General features: G+C 42.0%; 2 protein-coding genes across 3 annotated transcripts; one reads left to right on the forward strand and one right to left on the reverse strand.

Moving 5' to 3' along the window:
• On the reverse strand, positions 1 to 23,082 carry cnot6a (CCR4-NOT transcription complex, subunit 6a). Of its 2 annotated transcripts, XM_063203827.1 has the most exons (13): positions 23,064 to 23,082; positions 17,503 to 17,585; positions 15,637 to 15,758; positions 15,260 to 15,446; positions 14,090 to 14,175; positions 12,833 to 12,934; positions 12,616 to 12,684; positions 12,064 to 12,221; positions 9,880 to 10,034; positions 9,040 to 9,194; positions 6,749 to 6,982; positions 4,110 to 4,312; positions 1 to 2,274 (listed from the first exon to the last, which is right to left on the reverse strand). In XM_063203827.1, exons 3-13 carry the CDS (start codon positions 15,746 to 15,748, stop codon positions 2,062 to 2,064), a joined length of 1,674 nt encoding a protein of 557 aa, XP_063059897.1. In that variant the 5' UTR covers positions 15,749 to 15,758; positions 17,503 to 17,585; positions 23,064 to 23,082; the 3' UTR covers positions 1 to 2,061. The 2 variants fall into 2 exon arrangements, with proteins under 2 accessions (XP_063059897.1, XP_063059896.1); XM_063203826.1 differs by lacking the exon at positions 23,064 to 23,082 and having other exon boundaries at positions 17,503 to 17,617.
• On the forward strand, positions 22,737 to 24,613 carry adra2db (adrenergic, alpha-2D-, receptor b). Its single transcript, XM_063203828.1, has one exon. The coding sequence runs from the start codon at positions 22,737 to 22,739 to the stop codon at positions 23,985 to 23,987; it is 1,251 nt and encodes a 416-aa protein (XP_063059898.1). The 3' UTR covers positions 23,988 to 24,613.
• Positions 24,614 to 26,149: the final 1,536 nt, after the last annotated feature.

A 26,149-nucleotide genomic window follows, 5' to 3' on the forward strand; every position in this document is an offset into this window, starting at 1 on the left:
TCAAAGAAAGGAAACAAGATACATAATTTATTCACACTTTACAAAAATTTTGCTCTGCTACCACAACACCACCAGAGAGTCAATATTATAACCAGACACGTTGTATTGAAATGAAGCAAAAAAAGGGGGAGAGGGGAGAGAGAACAAAAACAAAAAAACAAAAGTAAAGACACCAAAAAGGGGGACAGGAATAAACACCCCCTTTCACCATATTGAAACTACTTGATGAAAAATATCAATTGATTCAGTTTGCTTTTGCTTTGTTGCTTTGTGGCAAAACACACAACTTTAAAAATAAAACACTGAGTAGCTGCACCAGTGATCTGCATTAAGTGCTTGTCAAATTCATTTACTCTTTTTCTTTTAAAACAACCTGACCAAGAGAGATCGAAAAGAGACAGGAGTGGGGAGAGAAAGACAGACGGACAGAGAGATAGAGAAGAAGGGCATAAAGAAAAAAAGAGGTGGGAGAAAGACAATTGGAGAGACAGACAGACAGACGTATGTGCATGTGAAAAACTGCTGCGAATCTGGAATTTTTAGGGTGGTGGTATACGACTGTGCCACTATGGTGATGAAAACTTCCAAAGCAAAAAAAAAAAAAAAGGTAGTCAACAACAATAACTGACAAAAAAAAGTCCATTTTAGTTTCCCCTCAGCCTCTGAAAGGGTTTTCTTTTTACAGTAGCAGGCGGACAGGGAGCTTTACACTTGGCCTTGTGGTAGAATGCATAGGATGGCACTATATAGTGGGACAGGGGCATGGTGCTGGGGCAGGGAGAGGGGCAGGACAGCAGAGAGGAGATGCAGTGGGAGGGGAGGGGAAGTTTACATTAAACAGACCAAAATAACACATCTTCAAAAGAAACGATTCGCCTGAGTCGGGTGAGTGGGTTGTGGCAGGGGGTGTGGGGTGTTGGGTGGAGGGTGCTGGGGGTTTGGGGTTACAGGTCAGTGGCAGTACATCCAGATAATCATAAAAAAAACAGCTACGGACAAGCGTAAAAGACATCAACCAAAGGGCATGATTTTAGCATGATAGGGTTTTTCTTTCTATTTCGATAAGACAGCAAGGAGGATTAAAATCAGACGAAAAGTATTTTCTTTTTTTTTCTTCTTAAGAGACAAAAAGCAGATCATAGAAGCAAACTCAAGTGAACAGCAGAGGGGGGAGAAAAAGAAGGGAAAGTGACTTTTTTTAATGATCCCCATGACTAAACTCTGGGTCACTACTTTGAATTAAAATAGAGAAGAGCGATAGCTCTCATAAGGCCTGTAGCACCCCACGGGTTGGGCTCAGCACCAGTGTGTACGGTGGGAAAAACAAAAAGGAAAAAACTAAAATGATTTTAACCAACAGGTCCAGAGCCCCTGGGCCTCGTACACTACAGATGGTCATCAGAATGGATTAGTGTGTGTACATGTGTGTGGATGTCGGGAGTGCGTGAGTTTTCATGTGTGTGTGTGGTTATGTTACATGTGAGACAGGGGAGGGGAGGTTTTGACTGGGATGTGTTAAAAGAGGGTAAAGGTTATCATTTATTTCAGTCACACGGCTGGCTTATGGTCCCCCCTTTAAAGTAGCTGCTTGGTCTTATAACTGGCCTCCGAATGGCGTGTTCCAAAATACCTCATATGTTTATAATATCAGGTAGGTTGTGACTGTAGTTACGAAAAGCCCTGCATGTGACTTAAGGTATTGCCTTATGTAGAATTTTTTTTTTCATCTTTAAAAAGCTTCGATTTTCTGTAAGTAAACTTACACGGAATACTTAGGACCCCTACATTTACATACAGTGTGAAAAGTATAGAACATTTGTCTTCTTTTTTTTCTCTTAAAATTGTGCCCCAGAAAAAAGGTGATACAGAAAAGATTGACCTTAGCGTCCGTTTTTTTTTCAGTTAAAATCCATTGGGAACTCTTTTCTCTTTTTCTTAACGAGTTAGCCGTAACCACACTGCTCTTTACAAATTCAGATGTCTGCAACCCTGGGCCAGTGTCACGCCCGACCCAGCCCGGCCAGTGTGGCTTAGGCCTTTCCCCCCTGGTGGCTCGGAGAACTACCTGCGTCCAGGTAGATGGATTCCATTGACTGAGGGCGGGTAGGGGAGAATCAGCTCCAGCTGTGCAAACAGCGAGAAATGGTCGGAGGGGACGTGGGGGTGGGGGCAGCCGCTGATATTGTTCTCATTGAGCCACTGTGTATCCAGCGGACCCAGCACGCCAAGCACGTTCAGCAGGGGCTGAGAGTGGAAGATGTAATCGATGATGCCCTGGGGAAAAAAACAAACACACCTTTATATTAGATTACATTACGACACTTGGCTGATAATTCTATTCAAATTCTCTCTTTTTTAACCAGTCTCTGTCTTAGCGCATTCAGGACGACTGAGAACCGTGCCGCTGCCCATTCCGGCACCTACTCGCAAACCGGCCGTCGTGTTCACACCAAAGATTTTAGCGCTTGCGAACCGGAAAGTTGGTTCGCATTGCAAAATACTTGTTTTATCTCCACGAACCGTGACGACTACGTGGCCATCAGCAGGTTCATATGGGTAACACAGTCACGTGCTGAAAAAGTTCAGAGCCCGGTTTGAACACAGGCGGTTTGCAGATAAGCACTTTAACGTAACGCAACTGTGCAGCCACTGGCACCGGCTCCGTTCTGGTCGGCCTGAAAACGCTATCTGAGAAAAGGCAACTTACCAGAGCTTATTAGCATCTTACAGAACTTATTACAGGGTATTGGTTACAGTCCTTGGAGCAATGTGTGGTTAAGTTCTTTGCTCAAGGACACAACAACCATTACTGGTTGAGGGCAGGATTTGAACCTGCAACCCTACGATTCCAAACTGCCTAACCATTAGGCCACCATTTCATCTAATTATGAAACTATTCACAAGGGAGACAAGCACAGAAATAAAAAATGAACTTCAGGAAATAGAATACACAAAATGACAAAAGCTGGTTTATCCAACCTGGAAATTACTCGAAAAACATAACTAAAAGATCCTGTTGATTTTCTTTTAGTCAAGAGAACAAAGCCGATGCGATACAAAGCTTTAGGGCACCATTTCACTTCACGTAACTTTTCCACCTTCAACAACTACTAGTGTATCCACACACCACTGACTCATGATTTCAAGAGACGGAATATGCACTGCAAAGCAGGTGAAACCAAACAGCAATGCATCTCTCTAAAGGACGCCAACATGTTCATAAAACTGATTTATACACAGAACCTAGAAAGCCAGTACATCCCACTATGCAGCTGCTATGCAGTGACAAGTTTACGGCTGAAGATAAACTCCGACTTTCCATCCCCACTGTTACCTTTTTTATAACTACATGCAGAAAGCAGAACATATCTTGCATAAGACCTGTGCAATAGGTACTACTCAATAAATCATCCAATAAGAATAAGCCTACACCTGCTTGAGTGACACATGGTTTGTAACAACAGACAAGACAAGACAACGTTTCAAATTGTCGTTATATAGAAACTGACATACGGGACACATCTTGCACAGTCATTTATGAAGAGCATTGAACATCAGTGGTTCACACAGGGTTCCTGTTTGAACACTCACTCCAAATGGTATGGATGTAATGAGAAGATTTCGGAAGAACAACTTTTGACATTCCTTCTCTCAATAAGGGTAATCATACCTTGCAGTCAAACGTTATGTTCACAATTTATTGCCATTTTGTGCCACACATTTTAAGCACATACACAACTAACACGTGGGTTCCGTTGGTTGTCTTGAAACCATGTACATCTTTGGCATTCTCTGTGTTGCCATGTAGGCACATAAAACAAACCCTACACCTGTTTCAGTTGTGTTTTTGACCTAGTAAACCACATATGCAAAGACGCAAGGTCCCGCCAAAGACGATTGATAAAGAAGAGATAGTTCATACAGCCTTTCTTCCTGAATAGATATGATTCTCCTTGGACGACTGTTGATAAGAGATTCTTTTGGGGGTTCAGAATGAATGGAGATCACTGAGAAAATCCATTTACGAGACTGGATTTGGCCCCAATCATAGTGTGCTTGGTGTTAGTAATACCATACTGAAAAGGGTATTACTATAATGCGCGTCTCACCTTGAAGTCGAACGTGTAGTTGGTGTAAGGCATCAGGCCGTTCTCGTAGGCACTCTTCAACTTGAAGCCGTGGGTGATGCGGCCGTTGGACGTGCCATTCTTGCCGTTACAGTTGAAGTTTGTCAAGCAGTCGATGTAGCGCAGCTCCTTGAAGTCCTTGTGGGTGCTGTCCACGCCGCCCGTGCTCAGGTACTCCACCACGCCTGCAAACAGGAGACGCCGCATTGAGCCACATAACACATCAGTGAGACAAGACTTTATTGCAAGCAATTTGCTTTAATTTTACTACAATGAGCAACTTTTCACCAGCAATTTGTTTTAATTTCACAACAATGAGCTGGCAATTTTTTTGCCAGCAATTTGTTGTAATTTTACAACAATTAGCTGGTAACTTTTCACCAGCAATTCAACTCAACTTCACCTTACTGGTGCAACATGCAATTAATGAAGATTGGCCAACAGGCTGGCCCACTTGAGTCATGAAACTTCCCACACATTAAAAGGACAGGTGTTTCAGTTATTTTGTCCAAACACTGTGTAGACAATTCCACATATATATGGAATGTTTACTTATAAACATGGATCAGAATGAAAACTTTTTGGAACTGAAGTTTTGATATGTGCATTAAACAAGGGTCAAAACCAACCCATTTAAGAATATCCATAAACTTTTTTTAAACCTTTTTTTCACCCAAAATGCTGCCTTGAGACCACCTCAAATGAATGTGCGAACTAAAAGAAACTGCAGATAGGGAGCATCTACCACCCTTGACTTAATGCCAAGAAAAGATAAAGATTGAGTTCTGAAAGTAGCTACCAAAAAATGTATTACTTTCAGGGGTTTTCATATCACATTTCATATCAAACTACATAACGTAGCTTTTTCAATGATAAGTGATAGACAGGGCCGCAGGCTAAAAAATGTGACCCTGCACACCAGTGAGAGAGTAGCCCCTCCAAACTGAATCCTCTGTGGGCAACCATGAACCATGAAGTTGACTTTTTGACATACTAAATTGTGGTCCTGATCTCCCAGGATCAGGCTGATGCTCTTATAGCGTGTTCAGGTGAACAGAGAGCCGTACCGGTGCTCATTCTCACACCTAATGTCGAACTGACTGACATGTTCATGGCAAAATGGTTGGACAATTGGTTAAACGCTGCAACCTGAAAAATACTGAACTGTGACGGCCATGTAGACGTCAGTAGGTTCATCCAGGTAACATATGACCACATTCAGTAAAATACTAGGGATGCACCGATTAGGGATGGGATATCGGTATCGGTGTATCGGTATCGGGTTCAGATATCAACATAATTCAGAGATCGGATCGGATCGGAATTTTCCTAAAGTATCGGAATTTTCCCAGTACTGACATTGAGCCAGGTGTAATGTTAATTTGAAGTCATAACACTTGCATTTCAGTTTTCAGGATGGGATTGTTACTTTTTTACTTGTTACTTTTTAGTTAGCCTATTAATTGGTTTCCTGTTCTTCTGTCTTCATTTTCTGACCAAATAGTCAACTTGGGCCTACCTGAAGTTGAAATCCGTGCATTTATGTGGTTTTGGTATTGGATCGGAGTAATATCGGTATCGGCAGATATCCAAATTTAGATGTCAGGATCGGATCGGAAGTGAAAAAATGTGTATCGGTGCATCCCTAGCACCGATACCACTTTTTTGAAAACCAATACAAGTACGAGTACATTAATGTGTGTACTTGCAGATACCGAGTACCGATACCGATACCTTTTACCACCAAAATATAATGAAAATAAATGCATGGCCTTGTTTTTTTCCACCCGTGACATTTTTATTGTCCATTTCCATGTAGATTTAAATTATTGTAAATGTATGAGGTGGCACTTTTTTCCATGCTGCTTTCAAGTCCACAGAACTTGACAAGATTTTGCATTGTTTTGTGTAATAGCAGTATCGTTCCTGGTATCGGCACATGCTTGACGAGTACGAGTATAATGAGCAGTATCGGGTGCCCGGTGCATCCCTATAAAATACACACCCCACAACGAAAGCAGGTGGTTCACAGGTAAGCACTTTGGTTCCTAAGGCAACAGGTGCAGTAACGGGCATCAGCCTGCTTCTGGCCAGCCTGAAAACAGCATCAGTGGCATCTATGCCAGTGGATCAGACTATGATACAGGACAGCATTGTCCAGAGCCTAAGCCGTACGGTTTCTGATTTTAATGGTGGTGCCATAATTTATCCTAATGCCATACTTTAACCAGTCATGGTTAAAAAGCTTTTTAAAAGCAGTGAGCAAAATTTTCAGCGTGTTATCCTTGTATTTTTTTCAACTTTTTGATTATCTGTTGGAATAAATTTGCACATCTGTGCGGTTTCACAGCGCTTCCAGGTTAAACAATCAGTCCAAGAAAAGGGTACCTTCAATACCGGACAGAAGCTACAAGGTTACAGAGACCGAGAGACAGAGAGCGAGAGCACGAGAGAGAGAAAATGCAAGAGTGTGTGCGCGAAAGACAAAACATGAGAGAGGGAGAGAGAGAGAGCGAGCGAGCGAAAGCGAGAGCACCCGAGAGAGAGGGCGAGACTTCCTGGGCTACAGTTGAAACAGAGGTCAGTCAGACAGGTGAGTCGAGTCGGTCGGTCGGACTCACCGGAGTCTGGCAGCGAGTTGAGGTCAGCGCACAGCACGAGGGGGATGGGGTTGGTCTCCCCGGAGACGGAGGAGAGCTTGAGGCTGCGCGTGGCCTTGTCCACGATGTTCTTCACCTCCGACAGGAACATCATGGTCTGCACCAGCTTGACGTCCGAGTACTCCGGGTCCCAGTGCATGTGGGCGTTAGCCACCAGGATCAGCTGTTTCTCCATGCCGTGCAGGGGCTTGCCAGCTACAAGAGGAACGGAGAGGAGATTTAGAGGGTGAACCATGAGACAGGGGCTTGCCAGCTACGAGAGGAGGAGGGGAGTTGGTGAAGGTGAACGAAGGTGAACGATGTGGATGGATATATTCACAATCCTGCCTTCTGCCACTGCACACTGTCTTGCCAGCTAAGACAAGAGGAGGAGAGTTTTAAAAAGTGCACCATGAGAGAAGGGAGTGACTACTGAGAATTCTGCCTCCCACCATGGTCCAGAGGCTTCCTGGCTAAGACATAAGGACAGGCACTTTAAGAGGTGAACCACGAGATGAGCGAAGGATGTAGCTATTCACAACAATCCTGCCAGCTAAGCCACAACATGAGTATAGGCATTTTAGAAAGTGAGCCATGAGAAAATGACATTGCTTTTAACTATCCAACCTCCCGCCACCATGCGTAGGCCTGCCAGCTAAGACACAGATAGGCATTTTAGAAAGTGAAACAAGAGAGAAGAATTTGAGTATGCCATCCACTGTGCAGAGGCTTGCCCGATAAGTTAACAATAACATTTTAGAAGGTTAATTAGATTAAGTGAGAGAAGGATGTGGCTATTCACAACCTGAAATAAATAAATACATTTGGTTGCACTGTATGTAATGGACTAAGCATCTTCAATGTCATTCTATTTAAGGGGCACAATGTAGGATGACGCGGTGCCCGTGGCATGCCCGTCTCAAAATCGACACAGTCATGACAAAAATACTGTTTAAATAAGCTCACTGTGAGAATGTTTTTCGTCACAGAATGCCAGCAGTTGATACAAATCTGAATACGGTATGTAAAGCGATTTTTCGTATGAGAAGTGACTGAAGTGTTTCCAACGACACTCGTAGCAGACCGCTCTGTCAAAAAGTTACATTTGGGGTTCTCAGTGGACGGACCGTGAAAGTGGTTGGGAGAGCCATCGTTCACTTACTAATGACTCAAATAAGCATCAACTGACTCGGGACAGTGATTATTTAAACTTTTAATCCTACATTGAACCCCTTTAAACATTTGGGAGCAATTTCTAGTCAATTTGTGTCTCTTTGGGCAACACCTGTACTACTGACGTGCATGCATTCTCCATCTTTGCATCCTGCCAATCCTGCCACCGTGCAGACTGTCCAGCTATGATGAAAGTAATCGTTTGCCAGGAGGAGTTTATGACTGGCCTGTGCAGACTCTTCTCCTCAGAAACTGTTTCCTTTCACAACAAAGGTAACCCCACACATCTGCACTGACCTTGTTATACACATGTATTCTACATTTCACTCTCACACATCAAATGTTACAGATTATGCACTCTTGTAAGTCGCTTTGAATAAGTGTCCACTAGATGTAATGAGACAATTCATAACTCTGCTCCCTGCTACCGAAAATGAACTCTAATTGCCAAAATTCCAATTAAAGACTTGTTCTTAATTGAAATCCAAAAAAACAGTCATTCAATGCAATGCGTGTGCGGGGGCAGAGAATGGAGTGTTGTGGTTGTGCCCTGAACCATACTATTGGGGATGTTCTCCCCCTTGCCCCCTGTTTCTATGCCTTGGTGTGTGCATGTGTAGAGGGATAATCTCTTAAAGCCCCTTCTACTTAAAGCACCGACAAAAAGGAGCAGTGATGCAGATCTACACAGGATGTCTATGCAAAACACAGTCTCAAGCCAAAAGCATGGACTTGGGCTGTACTTCTCTTTGACGGGAGCTTGAAACCTGGATTCAACCTCCAACAGTAAGCCCAGTTGCTCATATTTACACTTCTGACCATTAAACAGCCTGGATGGATTTGAATATTCAATCCCCAAACACAGCATGCCAGAATATCCAGTGATGTCCACCTTATTGCCATGCCCACCAACCGTGCCCATTTCAAATGTTTTTTGGGCTACCACAGGATTAACAGTCTGCCCACAGCCCTTCTGAAAGATTTAGCACTTGCATCACAACTGCTACCCAAATTGTAATGGCGCCGCCCTTGTAACTGCGGATAATAAGGTGGATATAAAGCAAGCATATCATAACTTAAAACAAAAAAAAGCGTCTTACCGGATAGTTCCATCATCTCCTTGCGCACCTCCAGGAGCACAGCCACTCCAATGTTGTCCTTGGTCATGACTCGGTTGAGCATGACCTCAGAGCCTTCCGAGTTGGCCATGGCCAGCTGGTTAAACTCCACCGTGTGTTTCTGGACCAGGCTGAACCTGAGAGGGAGGGAGAGGGCACACGAGAGGGGGAAGATGAGACACCGCATGGGGGCCAGAGGGCAGCAGCCAGGGGACTGTAGACTAGGAAGCTTGGAAGCTGGCCTGGCCTGGGGGATGCAAAAAACCACCATCTGTTGCCCACTGATATGACCAGACCAGGGTGGTAGTTGCCTTTTTTTCTAGCAACCTCAGTGGAGCAATACGACACCTATTGTAACAAATTGATGTTGGATCAGTCCTTCAAATATGATTTGTATGAATTTAACTAAATGAAAAGCAACACCTACAGGATACTACAGCGCACACTCTTGCAAGGTCTTCAAAGATCTAAAATACAGGAATACATTGATCTTATCTAAACGCACTAGAAGGTACAGTATATCCAGGAAATGTTAGAATCTCTAAAATGGCTTTGGTTTGGTTTTGTGGTAACAGTAACTGTATTAAGGTGTACCGAGAGGGTACAAATGTTTAATTCAGGTGTCAAAAACCCAGTTCAGAAGCAGAGACCCTTCTACATTGAGCCTTGACTACTTATTAGAATCAGCTTACTCTGAGCTGGCTGGATAAAATCAAATTTAAACACATGACTGATAATTCTGGATTTGTAAAGAGAACAAATATTTTGAGCACAATCATAGAAGTCCCTCGTTGCAGTGCAGTGCTTTGTCGCTGGACTCACTTGTCGGTTTTGTAGAATATTGCACAGCCGTCGACGTGCTTGCGGTCCGACTCTGACATGGTCCTGGCTCGTGACTTGGGACTGAAGAAGCCCTCATAGCCCTGCTCCTTCAGCTCCACCAGAAAGAAGTTGTAGTACTGTTCAGTCTCAACTTCCTGTTGAGAGAAAGGGGAAAACACTGTTATTTCCTACAGTGTTTAACTTCAATGTAATCGATGGCAGCATTTTGACCTGAACATTCATTGGGTCAGTATGTATACATGCGCTTCATCATTATGACACACTCAAACTTGGATTTCTCAGAAAATAAATTCTTGTGCTCACACAAAAGAGTCCCCCATAAGGAATAGAGGTAGAGAAAAGGCCAAAGAGACAAGGCACTGACAGTTCATGGCAGTAGCATCCTTATGGTCTGCGGATCTCAAACACAGAACCAAGAAACTGAATTTCAAGCCGAGTTGGCGTATTCAGTCTGCAGTCCTTTCCCCCTGCTATCATCATTTCATGTTTTATTTGGTCTCTTGCTCATCTCTGATCTTGATTAGCTTTTCCTTTATTAGTAAATGCCCCAAGATTCAAGATTTGACATGGTCAAAAAGGCAATGACGCAATGAATTGCGTTTGGAGTAAAACACTCAGTAGCAGTGGTAGATTCCCATTTAAAGTGCAGCAAAGAACCCAACACGTTTGTGTGGTGTCTAACAACAGCCTTATCCTTGTTTTGATGGTCAGTGTTCTTGACTGCAAAAGTGCTTTTCACTGCTATTTTCAGTATACATGTATTCACTTCTTCAGATGGTGTGGACTCATAACGGTTCCTTGTTGAATAGAGATCCAAATGCAAGGTTAGACTAAAACTATGCAATGTTTACATCCTAACACTTCACTGAGTACGTCGTCATCTCCCTTGAGTTCTAACTACGGTCAACTGATTCAGAGCTAAGATAAAAGATAAAGCCTGTGGAAAACTTTTGACTTTTTGACTGGGGTTTCTTTGAACTCTGTGTCAATCGGGGCAAACAATCGATTGATAAGTAGGACAGGATGAGGGGTTATCTGAAGGTTTACAACTTTAAGACCCAGTGATGACACCCCTCAATGTATTTCACAGACCATCCAGCAACAATCCAGGGGTCGATGAAATCAATAAAAATATATTCCATTATCCCATAGGCCATGAGTGGATGTGTGTATCCAGAGATCCATAGGTTTACAGATCAAATCAATAGATCAATAACAGCGTTTCCTGCAGAATATTTGCTAGTCAAGATGGGTGGAGGGTTAGCTGGCATCAGAGATGTGACCATCGTCATTGGAAAGACTATGCTGTGCAGCCTCACATCGTATGAACCCCCCCCCCAAACAGCTTCCAAACATTTTTTTGTAAGGCAACATCAAAAATTACATCCACAATACAAAGTATTCATCTTCTCCCCTTTCTACCTAGTAAATGTGGGAAGCGTTTGCAGTTAAGGTGCCTCCCTTAATGCCAAAGTCCTAGGGCAAGGGGAACCATTGAATAAATGGATGGAACATGATCCAAATGCCTTGAACCTAAGCGTGAGCTTACCCGGTAGGTGATCTCACCTTGAATTCTAATCACAACCAAATCCTGGCAAAGCTGTTTGGACCAAATTTGCAGAGGAATTTTGACTCTTAAACTGGGAATGACACATCTGTGACGTGTCACTGAACCAGTGATGACAATGACACCCCTAGATACAATTCAGTGACTATCCAGCTATAATGGTTGAGTCAAGACATCAACTGATACATCAGTATATAAACAGAAAAAGCAGAATATGCAATGGGTATCAGTGCAACTCATAGGTTGATCAAATTAGAGGAACAAATCGATGGGGCAGAGTGTTCCATGGTCCTCAGGGTTTCCCTCAGCACTTTGTTGCCAAGGCGGCCACCTTGACAACAAACACCTACCACATTGACCTTTAGATGCCCTAAAAAGATAAAGATTTTGTGTTGTGGATGTAATTTGTATGCAAGTAAGTTGCTGAATGCAAGTTGATTAGCTAAAATGCATACTTTTAGGGCTTTCACATCATATTTCTTATGTAAACACTGATCACGTGTCTATGATACCAGCCAGCCCCATACCACCTTGACGAACGAAAATTCTGCGGGAAACAATGGTCCATACGCCATGAGTATTAGTGTGCGTCTTGCCTGCAAGCTGATGATGTCCGCGCTGCAGTTCATGATCTCCTGCATGATGGACTTCTTCCTGTAGTCCCAGTTGAGGGCCCAGGGGGGACAGTAGCCATACAGCTGGCGCGTGGCGTACTTGTCACACAGCACGTTGTAGCACATAACCGAGAACAGAGCTGCACAAGCACAAAGGGAAGGGGAGGAGGATGGATGGATGGATGGATGCAAGTCAACATCGCCATCAATATCTGTCAATCAAGGCCTTTAGTGGTTAAGCACCTTGTAAATCACCTTTAAACCAATCCTGTTTTAGTAATTGTCTGATGCCATTAGAAAATTCAATTTGTTTTACATATCTGAAGTCAGATGATAGAAATAACATCATATTGGTGACCTTCAAAACACTGCATAATTTACTGTATTTCAACAGGCCATACAATTAATACAATTAATATTCTGACTAAACACAAATGAGTGAATCATGTCTGAAAGCCTGAAGCATTGAAAGAGTGGGCTGCGTGGAACATTACAGCAGGGGTTAGTGTTGTGGGTGGCAGCAGTGTACACTACCTGTTGGCCTTGTTCTGTCGGGGTCCTGCAGAGGTATCCAGGAGCGAGGGGGTGGCGGCTCAGTGGACACTGAGGAGGGAAGGAGAGGAGGAAGAGGACCGTCACTCACAAAAGCAATTAGAAACAGAGAGACAACCACAGACGCAGACACACACCCTCTCTCCCTCACACACACACACACACAAACGACAGAGGAAAAATCAATAGAGGCGCTCACCACGCTTAGTGCCTGCAAGATTGTCTAGCAGGTAGTTCAATAGCCGGCGAGTTCCATCGGGTTCCTGGTAGAGGTTTAAGATTTCTTGTGCAAGTGGGTTCCCTGTGCAGACACAATTGTATTGAAGGTTAATACCACAGACATAGCCCATATGCACACCTTACATTTACAAAATATGCATATTTGCACCATAAAATATAATTGAGGACCAAGCACCCTCTTTCCTATATGCTTCATTTAGTTCCTATTGGGGACCCTTTTTCATCCTTATGACCTCAAAATACATGGAATAATCCATTTGTGGCACGATAGAAATAAACAAATTCATCCATTCAAATTGAATTCAGCCTGAAGAACTCAAGTAAGAAATGGAAACAACAAATATTCAACACATGACTCCAAAAAGGCATAACTCGTCGCACCATGTCCCAGCTTACAATACTTTACAACTAGGGGTGGACGATATGGCAAAAATGTCATATGACAATTTTTAACACGATCTTCCGTCGAAAAAATAAAAACAACAAAGCAAAAAGACATTTTACATAAAAAAGAGAGGGCTGCGGCGTTCAAATAGTAAAACTGGTGGTGGTTTGAAGGTGCTCTTTGACTAAGACATAGAAAATATATAAAAAGGGTCAGGATGCCAAGTCACTCTTCTAAGATAAAAACGCTTTAATGTAAAGGCTAGTTCATGTTTGATGAACTGAAACATGTTGGCAGTAATGTTGGCCAAAACATGTTGGCAGAAATGTTATTTCCATTTTTTAGGCATTTTATATACTTGCAATGTGTAATTAGCAATTCATTAAATGTTAATACTGATGACTCTCTCATAAAGCGCAGAATTGAAATACAATAATGTGAAAAATAAAAGTCAAGACAACACTAAGTAAGTAGACATCACTGATACTGATTGTAAACATCATCACTGCATCGTCACTTTGGCAGATTCGAGACGATCTTGTACTTGATTTCATATCATCATATCGACCCCTATTTACAGCAAAACACAAGTGAAACACAGGCAAAATCAAACAATGATCTAACTGTTCCCAGAGGAAACACATTTCACAGATAAATTCACCTGTCATTTTAACGTTAAATTGGTAATAAAACATATCTACCATTAGAACAATGCAAACTGCAAACAAAACCTGAGCTAGAAACCTTAAGCTGGTGTTAATAACAGCTGTGGGTCAGGCTAATTATCCCTGAGAGAGTAGGCTTAAGCCAGGGGGGAATAAAAAGATCTACCTTTCAAGCCCAGTGTGTGTAACTGAAACAGCTTTCCAAGTTCAAAAGGTAGAACCCGCAACTGGTTGTTATTCAAAAGCAGTTCCCTGTGGTTGGGAGGGGATAGAGAGAGAGAGGGAAGAGGAGGGAGGAAGGAAGAGACATCAAACTGTGGGTCATCAAACAACTCCCCCAAACAATACAAGAGACGACATGCATGCAATCAGGTGCTGCTCAAACCTAAAACCTGATGGGGAGAACATCATGTGCCACTTGAACCAAGAGGCTGGTGCAAATTAAACAATTGAATGGCCGAACTTCCCTCAGGTGCACACCAACCCGAAAAACTGGAAACAATATTGCATCTGCTGGCAAGATTTTGTGTTTATACTGCCATCAGTTAATTCATGTAAACACTACACCCACAACAGATGACAAGGCTCCCTAATTCAATACACACACAAACACAAGTGACTGTGTTAAGTGTACAAGTCTGTACACCCAGAATGCAAATTCAGGAAGGCCAAATGAAAAGGAAGAATACAACAAAGCCTGAATAATTAAGATGATACAGTCAGCATATGGTTTCCCACATTCACAGATTGTTTTTCATCTTCAATGAAACAAAACTATGCATTCAAAAATGAAAAATAAAAATCACAATCACATTTAAACTGGCTTAAGCTGATGGGGAAACTAAGGGAGGAGATCAAAGCAGTGTTGTCTGAATATACAAAAGGCAATGGCACTGAACACTTTTTTCGTAAAATCCTCTATTCTCCATTTCTATTGCTCCTCTATGTGATGCAACACTCGGGATATACAAAACGCATAAAAGGCACCCTATTGATGGTTGCAGAAATCAACCATGTAGATCCACACGTTAACATTCAGGCAACTAATTCAATACATCTTCATCCGCTTGAAGGTGAACACTTCTTATTGGAAGAAGAGAGTGATTTACTGCCACTGGCTGGCATCTGCTTTTATTGAATGGCATGTCCACACCCTGACATACAAGGCTTCCTCAGTATGGGATTTACAACTGAACAGTGTGCAGGCTAACTCAGTGTGGGGGCTACCTTCAGCTACACTGTTACGGAGCTACAATAACCATAAGTGCAGTAAATGGCACCAATCAAGTGCAACTGAAGGTCGCTCGCTATGGACACAGTGGCAGCGTTTGCATACCTGAGAGACACCATGTTGCCAAGCTCGGCCGGCAGACTTCTTATTTTATTGGACGACAGGTCCAGGTACACCAGGTTGTGTAGTTTGGCAATGTCAGGTGGGATGCGTGAAAGGGAATTGTCGCTGATGTACAGTGCTGTGAGATGAGTCAAGGACCATAATGATGTACTCAAATTCTTCACTTTACCTGCAAAACGATACAAAACACACATTCAAAATATTAAATACGGTACACACTTAGAGGTCTTCAGATAAATATATTTCACCATACCTTAGGATCACAAATACAAGTCCAACAAAAGTTTGATGTAGTGTAAGCAAAGCTAGAGCATGCTCCAAACACAGCCTACAGTACACTCAACACCACCACGACTTACCAGTTATCTCCAATTCAGCCCAGTATGACTTCTTCCCGTTGGCGGCCTCTTCGCTTGACATTATTGTATACATCCGCCTGGGGTCTGGCGGATCATATTTCTCCTTGGGCATCCCTGCAATACTGTTACAAAAAAAAGAAGAAAGAAAATAAAATGAACTTCTCTGTCCATTTCTCCACCAGCAGAATGTGTTTCAAGTATGCGAAAAAATTGCAGTCCTCATATCCATTTAGGCTAAATAATAAATCAGTCTGCAATGCATAACAACAAAACGGACATGGGGGAGAGGGTATTAATCCAGATGGTATTGTTTTACTTCCCCATGTAAGTCCTACTAAGACAGATAATCCCTGGAACCATTAATTGGAATTAAAAGAAGATTTCCACACATACAGGACCTTTGCCAACTTGGAGTTGATGTTAGGTAGGTAGAACTTATGTAACAGGCAAATCGAAAAAGTGAAAAGACAGAACATAAAGCTTGGTTAATGAGTCACCTGTCAGTGACCTGCTTGGAGGGGATATAGAACAACTAGTGCCACTTCGGTTGTCCTTGTAATTACACCATGCTGTGTTTAATTGTTATTGCATATACATTAGGTTCGCTCACTAATTGGTTTACAAAAAACGCCCTAATGACAGTAGCAATAGCAAGAGTTGGGAACTGTCTCATTTGGCATCATGTTCAGTGAGACTCTCTTGCCTGTTGCCCCTTGTAGTATGCAAAAGACGCACGTATCCAGTGAAACAGCAGAATAAGCATATTTAATATATGGTGCTAATAAAATAAAAGCAACAAAAGGAGATTATGTCTGATCTAAATGATAAAACAGTCGTGGGTTTGTCGAAATATAAAAGATTTTGTTCTACATCTACTCGATTAAAGGAAACTCACTGTGTCAATGTAACTCAATCATGTAAATTATCACTCGTGAAATTTCTGTCACATAACGGACAACAAAATATTAACTACGTACAACAACACGGCTTCACTCGTTACAAGTATCCACTTTAGTGTCGAGCTAGTTAGTTACCCTAGGAACCTATATAACCAGGTCCACGGGCTAGCAGTTAACAAGCTAGTTAGCCATGTAAGAAGCTACCACATAAATATCACAGTATGGGGTTAATTGTGTTCACATTACAAGACATGAACAATGCTTTATTAAATACTCCGACCAGCCCAATTGCTCATGGAGCAGGTTGGTAAGCCAATCTAAAGGTTTCTTAATGTCTGAACGAAGCCAAAAGCTAATATGCTAATTACCTAGCCAGCTATGTCATCCAGAAAGTGGGATAAAATTCAGACAACCGAACAGGCCATTTGTTGTGATTAGAATTTTGAATGTAAAAGAAATATATGACATAAACTATAGTCACAACACATGACATGGGACCTTAAGAACTAGCTAGCAATAAATGAATTATGTAACCATAACCCATACATTGCTAGCTACCTCACTCGCTACGTATTAACTTCCTAGCTAGCATAAATAGCCAGTTAGCTCCTCCGCTAATGTTATCATAATCCGCATAGCCTGCTAACAAGACCCAACGCAGGAAGTAACGTTTTCCAGGGACCAATTCATAAAATCCAAAGAAAGTACATCGTTGTGGCTAATGAATTGACGTTGGATGCATATCGCCCAGTGTGATGTTATTATCGAAGAACACATCAGCTGGCTACCAATCCGTATTCACTTACCAACAATATTTCGTTCACGTCAACTCTTGCGGTAGCTAAATTATCGGTGGACCAAAAATCATCTCTTAAACGAATCAATTCCAAAAATAACACAGGTAAAGACCTACAAACGCCCCACTTCATACAAGGCCAACAAATGTGGTACCCTGTGGTGCTCTTACCTGCAAAACCATAAGTTGCCAATTCAGAAAGACGAGTGCGTGTTTCCTTTGTTTCTGCTCCACTTTGTATGCGTTGTTTCTCACTGAAAGCAAACAAGAATCATGGCGGCTGCAGGCTTTTCGGTCTACCACAAGAACACTTATGGCTATTGGCTCTTCCTGAAACCTGCCTGCAAGGAATAATACTATTGGATACCTAGCGCGCACAACGCCTACACGGTGTTTACGCTAGAAAATCAGATGAGACGTGCTTTGAAGCGTCGAAATAGGTCGCTCGTTGGAAAAGACTAATTTAAGCCACGTTTTCATTTATTAATGTTTGACTCGGCGATGGCGTTATAGCATATATTGTGTTTACGTATACATGCTGTGTAATTGGGTGTTGCCACCATCGTTCCTCCCCCTGTAAATGAAGTTATGTTCTAAATCTGAACATTTGGAACTAACATTCCATCTATTTAGATATTGCCTAGTAAAATCGCACTGCAGAAAACAAACCCTTCAGCTGTGGTATTAATTAGTGCTGGCTAGTGGCAAAAGAAAGAAAAGGGAGAGAAGGGCGATACACTATCGTAAACAGTATGCTGGCCATCAAATCAATAACCTCTCACAGCATCATACAATTTCCCTGTTGTTGCCTTCTGTCAGCTAGCCTATGTTCATCACATACCCAAACCATGTGGGTAAAGCGTGGCCTAGTGGCATGGAAGCAGTGAGCACATTTTAGTTCAATTAACGGGAACGCTGTGGCCTGTGGGCTACTGCAATTTCAATGAATTTGCTGTAGAGGGCGCCTGAAATCACAGTTTGATCAGACACGCATAGGAGAGATGAGTAGATTTCTTATTGATGATGATGATGATTGTTTGGTTGTTGTTGTTGTTGTTGTTGTTGTTGTTGTTGTTGTTGTTGTTGTTGTTGTTGTTGTTGTTGTTGTTGTTGTTGCTGCTGCTGCTGCCAATAGACTTGTATTAATAGCCCACCTATTAAATTGTTTTAGATGACTAATACATTAAATCGACACGTGGTGATGCCATGCAAGGCCTATGTGCATCACATTACTCACTTACTATTTGTGATGACAGTGATTATGACAATTATACTCAATTGGATGTCATTTTGGAGCTTAAAGCCAAGGACAACGTGATGACATGATTCTTTAGATCTTACTTTGTGTTACCATGTTACCAAGCTGCTACATTGTGGATGGTTTTGTTCACCGACTTGGACTTGGCATAGGCCCTCTTTAAAAAAAAAAAAAAGCACAAATTAAAAAAAAGCACAAATGTCCTTGGCTTGTACTGTGGCTTACTGTGTGCAACTGCGTGACACTATTTAAGATAGTTGTTGGAATTGTAAGCCTTTATTCAGTTAAACAGTTTGAGAGTGTGTGAGTGTGTGGTTTTTGTTTGTTTGTTTGTTTGTTTGTTTTTTTTGGGGGGGGATAGTACGCTAGAGCCTTTGCTGTTTCAACTGTGTCTCACTGTGTCCAGAATTACAACAACATAAGGAAGCCTCCACTATACACACAGTCTATGGGAATTTCACATACTGGCTTACTTTTACAGATAGAAACAATGATAATGGATATGTGTAACGTGAGACACCCTCACACTGGTGATTTTTGTGAAGGTATTACGTTACAATCTAGGGACTGAAATAGCTAAACTGACAGAAGTTGTGTCAGCATGTTGTTTATATTTCATTAAGGTCACTTCAATGGTGTTTCATACAACTGTCCCTCCTTTTCTCTTTTGAAGTGAAGAACAATCATATTTCACTGTCATTTGTGTTTGTGTGTGATATAGGCCTACATAATGTTTAGATATGTGATTAACTTTTGTGTGTGTTTTAAGATGACACATGCTGAAAGTCTTTGCTGGGTCCCTCAACTAATTGACGTTGTAGGGCCTACATCAGTTGTGGTCAACAGGACATTCTTTTTATCAACGGTATGTCCCATTACATATACTGGAGTCAGTTTAATTCATTCATAGAACTGCAGACAACAGCAAGGTGCACCTATGACTCTGTCAAAGCCGGGCACTGCAAGTAATAATTTAAACTGACTAGAAATATGGAAACATAAAGGGAAATCACTTTGATTTTACTAAACATTGATAATTTGATATTGTCAAACATGTGATTCAGGATACGAGATTAGGGATTTTGTGTGATTATGCCTCCCGTCCATATGCCAGACCGACCTTGATCAAGAACATTATCGTTTGGCACACACAGAAAAACAGTTGGCAAGGACATTTCCAACAACAAGAGTGTTAGTATTCTCATCTGACTTGTTCCTAATTAGAGATAATAGGCTTCATGCCTCCAGAAATGCGCTCGACATTGGGATACCCTCCATTTACTTCGGAGATGTTTTAGAATCATTCAGCTGAAACATTTTCCATTCTGCTGAGAGAAAACACTTTTACGTGACTGCTTTATTTAGTGACGTCTGTGCGATATTAAGACTAAGAACAAGTCAACTGAAAGTCAGTCTCTGTAACAAAACTCATAACACTTCGAAAAATTACAATGCGATCTCACTGAAATGTGCCCGATCACTCCAGTATTAAGTAATCCAAGACATTTATGGTGTACCCTGAACACAGTGATAGCTTGGAAAAAAAGAGGGTGATAGTTCAGATGATTGATCATTTGACAGGATAGAATATCTTAATAATCATTTAAAGTGTTCAATTAAGTTGTTGACCAATAGTCTTATTCATTTAAATGCTAATTGGTATCAATGACTGTAATGTACAGTCATTTGCAAGTTTATTGATTTTACTTGAAGCACAATCCGTGTCTATTTGTTTTTTCGTATTGGTAATGCATACTGGTAGTAATGCTGTGACACTGTTTGAAAAGTATGTTGAGTTGGTAATGTTGTGATGCAGACAGATATTGGTTATTTATTCACACCATAAATCTGTGTTTCAACCTCATTACGGGTGGAGATTGCATTGCATTTCATACATTATAGACCTATTCTATGCATATGTATTCCTAAAGAGGAGTTAGTTGGCCCTCATTGCCATGGTACACAGAGCAGACAGGCGAGCCCACACATACAGAGAAGGGCTGGCGGTGATGTGGGAAGAAGGGTGGGTGTTTCTCTCAAGGGCACCCCATCTGGCACTGTGGATGTGGGTACATAAATGTTGTACAGGTGCCCACCGAAAACACATTTTTCTTGCACCTGTTTTGGATGCAACTCCTCACCCTTAACCTGATGTTCAGTTGCATTAAGCATGTAGGCCTACTTCAACATGCCCTGCCTGTTCAGTATATGCAGAGAGAGTGATAAATGATGTGGCATTTTGAATGTGAGACAAGTAATTCTAACCCACGACATTTGCAACAAATTTCAACAGCTTTCCACCCAAATGTGCTTACTAATGTACACCCTGCCAAGGCTCTATAAGTATGAATACAGATAGATTTGGATTTTGTCCAGTCCAGCATCTTTTATGGAAATGCAAACCCAACTTGGAGGAAATACATTAAAATGCTGTTAAAATGCGTAGCAGACGTGAGTGTTCCCAGGACCCTCACTTGCTAAGGCGGTGGCGCCCAAAAAGATACAGCTTTTGCAATGCAAAACACTATAGCATGGAGTGACATATGCATGAATGACTATTAGTCAGGCCCACTGACAGCTTTAGCCAGGCCCGGGACAACGTTATCTAAAAAGCCCCCCACTCAATACACAGGCTACTGTAATGAGGACCCCATTCTGGGCCCCTCTGTACCTGGGTCCGGGTCAATATATCCCTTTCTTGTACCCATGTCGACTTCCCTTTAGCCTTTCAAGTGTATCTGCAACTTAGCCTCACCACCATGCATATATAAGCCCATTCAATTCCCCAGCAGCACTGGCTCAGCCTCAGCCGAATGGCAGCATTAAGATAACATCCTTTGCAAACTCCACCTCGAGAGGGCCTTCAATATATCACCATTGCTTATTTTCATCTGCATTTGACAAGAGTTATTTATCTGCAGTCCCTTTGGATAATGCCATCTGTAATCATTTTTATTATTTCTCCTTCAAGTTCTCTTTCTCAAGAATATTGAATGGCAATTGTTTATGATATAATGTGCTATACAAATAAGCCTAATGCTATTTCTATTTGCAGAATAGAATCATACACCAAATGAAATAGGCTATACTGAGTTAACATTCATGGAAAATGTAAAGTCCGCAAAGAGCCTTCACATCTGGATGGCCTCTTTCAGTAATCCTATTTAAGGAGCTATACCTGAATTGTGAATGTCATGATAGGCTATATCAGACGTTCTCAACCTTTTTTGAACAAAGCCCCCCTTGACCTAATCATAAGCATTGCAACGCCCCCTTGACCTCATAAACTTATCAACGCCCCCCCACCTCCCCGCCCCTTAGTATTTAAAAAATAATATAGGCCTAGACTAATGTCCTCCGATGGAAACTAAGCACCGCTCCCTTTCATCCTTCTCAAATGCCCCCCTAGGGCTCCTCAACGTCCCCTTGGGGGCTGTAGCGCACCCGTTGAGAAACACTAGGATATACCATCTGAGCGATAAATGCGTTAGTGTTCATGCATGAAATAAGGAGCCTATTGTATACTGGATCAGGAATCTCCATGGGATCCAATATGTGCCCAAATATGGATGATCAGTTTTTAGTTTTTAATGGTGATTTAGCTGAAATTACGCACAAACTTTTTCCTTCACCTACTCTGAACTTCGCTGTATCAGACATGGGGAAGGGATTAAAATTAGTTTGAGATACATCCTTGTGGTAAAGTGTGACTCTAGATGCCAACCCCCCTCCCGCCTCTAATCCCTCAGAGCTAGTGAGATGCTGGGAGGTTCATTTTCAGTGCGCAACGCGTGGAGACAACTTGGCCAGCCGGAGGTGCCATCCAAGCGGATATGCCATTTACCGAATAAATCCTTCATGTCTCCAAGGCAGCGTTTTTATTTGATATTCAGCCTTTTCATTCTGTATCAGTTTTGCTGAGATTGTCTAGCATGTGGGTAAAAGTGTGGAACCCTTTTCTGACGTCTGCGTGCGTTCGCATCCAAAAGGAAAACATGCACTTGCAATTACTTCCGACAGCAAACGACTTATCTCGGACAAGGGATTTTTACACGTCAGAGGTTTTTGCATTTCCACGAAGACTGTTTGTCTCGAGTTTACTACAGTGAGGATTGCGAGACGCCATGGAGACAGAAACACGCGCGTTATGGATTTAGTGCACCGAAGTTTGAGGACCTCCAATGCATCAGGTGACGCGAACGAGACCAGCACATTGAGACCGCCACCACATTCCCAATGTATTGCCATTCTTATCATCATCGTGGTGGCTGTCATCATTTTGTTGACAATAGTTGGGAATGCCCTGGTTGTTGTGGCAGTGTTCACAAGTCGTGCACTCCGAGCTCCCCAAAACCTGTTCTTAGTTTCTTTAGCCTCTGCTGATATTTTGGTTGCCACCTTGGTCATCCCTTTCTCTCTTGCTAACGAGGTCATGGGATATTGGTATTTTGGCAGTACCTGGTGTGCGCTATACCTTGCCTTGGACGTGCTCTTCTGCACGTCGTCCATCATCCACCTTTGCGCCATAAGTTTGGACAGGTACTGGTCCGTCACCAAAGCGGTGAGTTATAATCTGAAGAGGACTCCAAGGCGAATTAAGTTGATGATCACCGTGGTGTGGATCATATCTGCAGTCATATCTTTCCCACCCCTAATAATGACAGAACACAACGAGATGGAATGTTTGATTAATAATGAAACTTGGTACATACTTTCATCTTGCGTTGTCTCCTTCTTCGCACCTGGTCTGATTATGATTTTGGTGTACTGCAAAATATATAGGGTTGCCAAGCAACGAGCTGCCACTGTGTTTGTGGCCAAAAACTGCATGGAGAGGCAGCCTTCCCAATCCGAAACATTCTTCGAGAGACAGGGCAAACTCGAGGAGGAGGATCCCAGTCTGCGCAACAAATTCGGCGACGAGCGCAAAGGGGAACTGGAAGGTATTGATCTGGAAGAGCATTGTGTTCCTGACAACAAACCTAAAACTTTTAGTTTTTCAAGCAGAAGAAAAGTAGAAGGAGCCAACGCCTGCCCAAAGAAAAACGGCCGTATGTCGTGGGCATCACGGCGCACCTCGCAGTTTTGGCAAGAACCAAAAGCCAGGCAGCTCTCCATTTCAAAGGCGAAAATTGCGCAGATGCGAGAGAAGCGTTTTACTTTCGTCCTGGCCGTGGTCATGGGTGTATTTGTGCTTTGTTGGTTTCCCTTTTTCTTCACTTACAGCCTGCATGCAATTTGCAGAGAAAGCTGCACCATTCCAGACTCTCTTTTCACATTGTTTTTCTGGATCGGCTACTGTAACAGTTCAGTGAACCCCATTATCTACACCATTTTTAACCACGACTTCAGAAAAGCCTTTAAAAAGATAATGTGCCATAGACGGAGAGGGCAGTAATGTGTTGGCTTTTAACTTTTTCATTTTCACTGAAAAGAGTCCTGGGTTTGGTTGTTCCCAGAGTAACCCCATTGATTCCTTCCACCCATTAAACAAATGAATGGCATTTTAACTTTTGACACACAGATCAGTATATTGGTTAAGTAAATCATTCTATCAAAATGTGGGCATATAACTATTCTTACAGGGTTTTTCTGACCAGTGTGTCACCATTTGACATAGACTGATCTGATGTGTGAGATCAAAGACCATTGTACAGTATGGAGAGGACTGATCCATTGTGTCTTGTTGAAATGGTGAACTTAATGTGGCCCCCATCTTTTTTATGACGCCTCATCCGATTCCTATTGCTCATGTTGTGAGTGAGATATAAAGGCCTGCTGCACAGGGTTTTTTTATGTCCTGGGCTGGGAAGCGGATATTTTCAGCATCAGCTATTAGCGTCTCTCAAGCATTAGATAGATGCTGCCTGCTACAGTACGCCATTCACTAAGTGTTCATTCAACACATTAGGCTATGTGACTCATTGTCCAGTCAGTGCACTTAAGCAGATTGTTCTCACCCTTGCTCCCATGGATGCAGGAAAAGCATAACAAAAAAAGTCACATCACCCACAATGTGTCGAAACACGCCGACACAGGTGTCCAAAATTGGATATCCTACAATCAAGCTATGAACTGAGTCCATTTTCATGATTAGTTTTTCAATCATAAAATTTAAGCTGTAAAAACAGTACTGTGTTTTGTGTAAACGTCTCTTTTTCCTTTTTTGGATTTGTTGGCGATTAAGCGACACAATGTGCTTAGCTGATGTTAGTCATAACATGACGAAAGCTGTGGTGTCTGAATAATGTCTTAAATACACCTCTTGAGAAAAGTCTTGTTAAACTGTGATAGTTGTTGCTGTGGAAAGTGAATATAACTTATTTGAAATAAAGGGCATACCCAAAAGGCTCTCAGCATCCCAAGCCTGGTATACCATGAGGGTCATAAAGACATTGGCACATGACGCCAGCTGCAGCATCAGACCTGTAGTGATGAAGTCATTTAGGATGGAAATGCGAGCTGTTTCTCTCAACCAACAAGCATATAGCCAAAGGAATGCACACACACACAATTCTTGGTTGTTCTGATTCTATTGGTTGTGGCTAAATTAGATTAGATTGCCTTTATTGTCACCACCATCATAAACGTGTTACAGCCAACATGAAGATAAAGCATACAGCTCAGTATACAATAGATTAGAAGTACACAAGGACAAACATGAGGACATCAAGTGCAATATACACTCATACACAAATACTGTCATAAACACATACACACACACATCCACTCATACATGCACACTCCAACACAGATACTACACACAGACAACATAAGCACATACTCACACAATAAACAATGCAACCATAAAAACAATCACATACTATATACATTATATACACAGCCAGGAGGGACCATACAGGGTTATTGTGGAAGGTTTTGTCATGTATTGCAGATCCATGGCCTATTTCTGTGTCTTTGAAACAGAAGTGCTCTCACTATATATATGTGAAAAAATCAGTGTGTCTATATGAAGGAGAACCTTCTAGGGATGAGACAAAGGGTTGTTTTGTCACCATGTGTGGGATGGCATTTGAGGCATTTGAAGCAAGCAGCATACTTTTAGCTTCTATGAATTTGTGATTGCATGTCGGCTTATGTGGGGAGGATGCTCTTGCCAGAAAAGCATGCTGTGGGAGGAAAATATGGTGTCTTTAACCCTAAATCACCTCAGGAAAAAAAAACACTGGAAAAACACACATCGCCTCTTAAGTCAGCACTAGTCTTGGCTGTGCGACGAAGAGGTTCAGGGCATATGCCCTCTCCTAATAATTGGCATTTACTGGCATTGCATAGTAACATGGCCATAAAATGCATAAAGGGAAAATAATCAAAATTACTCACTTACTTGAAAATTACTATATTCAAATCACTTGTCCAAATAACCGAATAACTGCATTTCCCTACAATCAATTGCTGATGAGAATTACACCAACTGTTACCACTCTCAACGTTTTATGGTATATGAAGAGTGTGAGGAGATATTAAAAAAACAACTCTGTGCTTTATCTGCTGTGTCCTATCGCTCTGTCACAGTAATTGGTAAACATAGCTGTCGGG

The sequence above is a fragment of the Engraulis encrasicolus genome, chromosome 7, assembly GCF_034702125.1.
Source record: "Engraulis encrasicolus isolate BLACKSEA-1 chromosome 7, IST_EnEncr_1.0, whole genome shotgun sequence".
Taxonomy (NCBI): domain Eukaryota; kingdom Metazoa; phylum Chordata; class Actinopteri; order Clupeiformes; family Engraulidae; genus Engraulis; species Engraulis encrasicolus.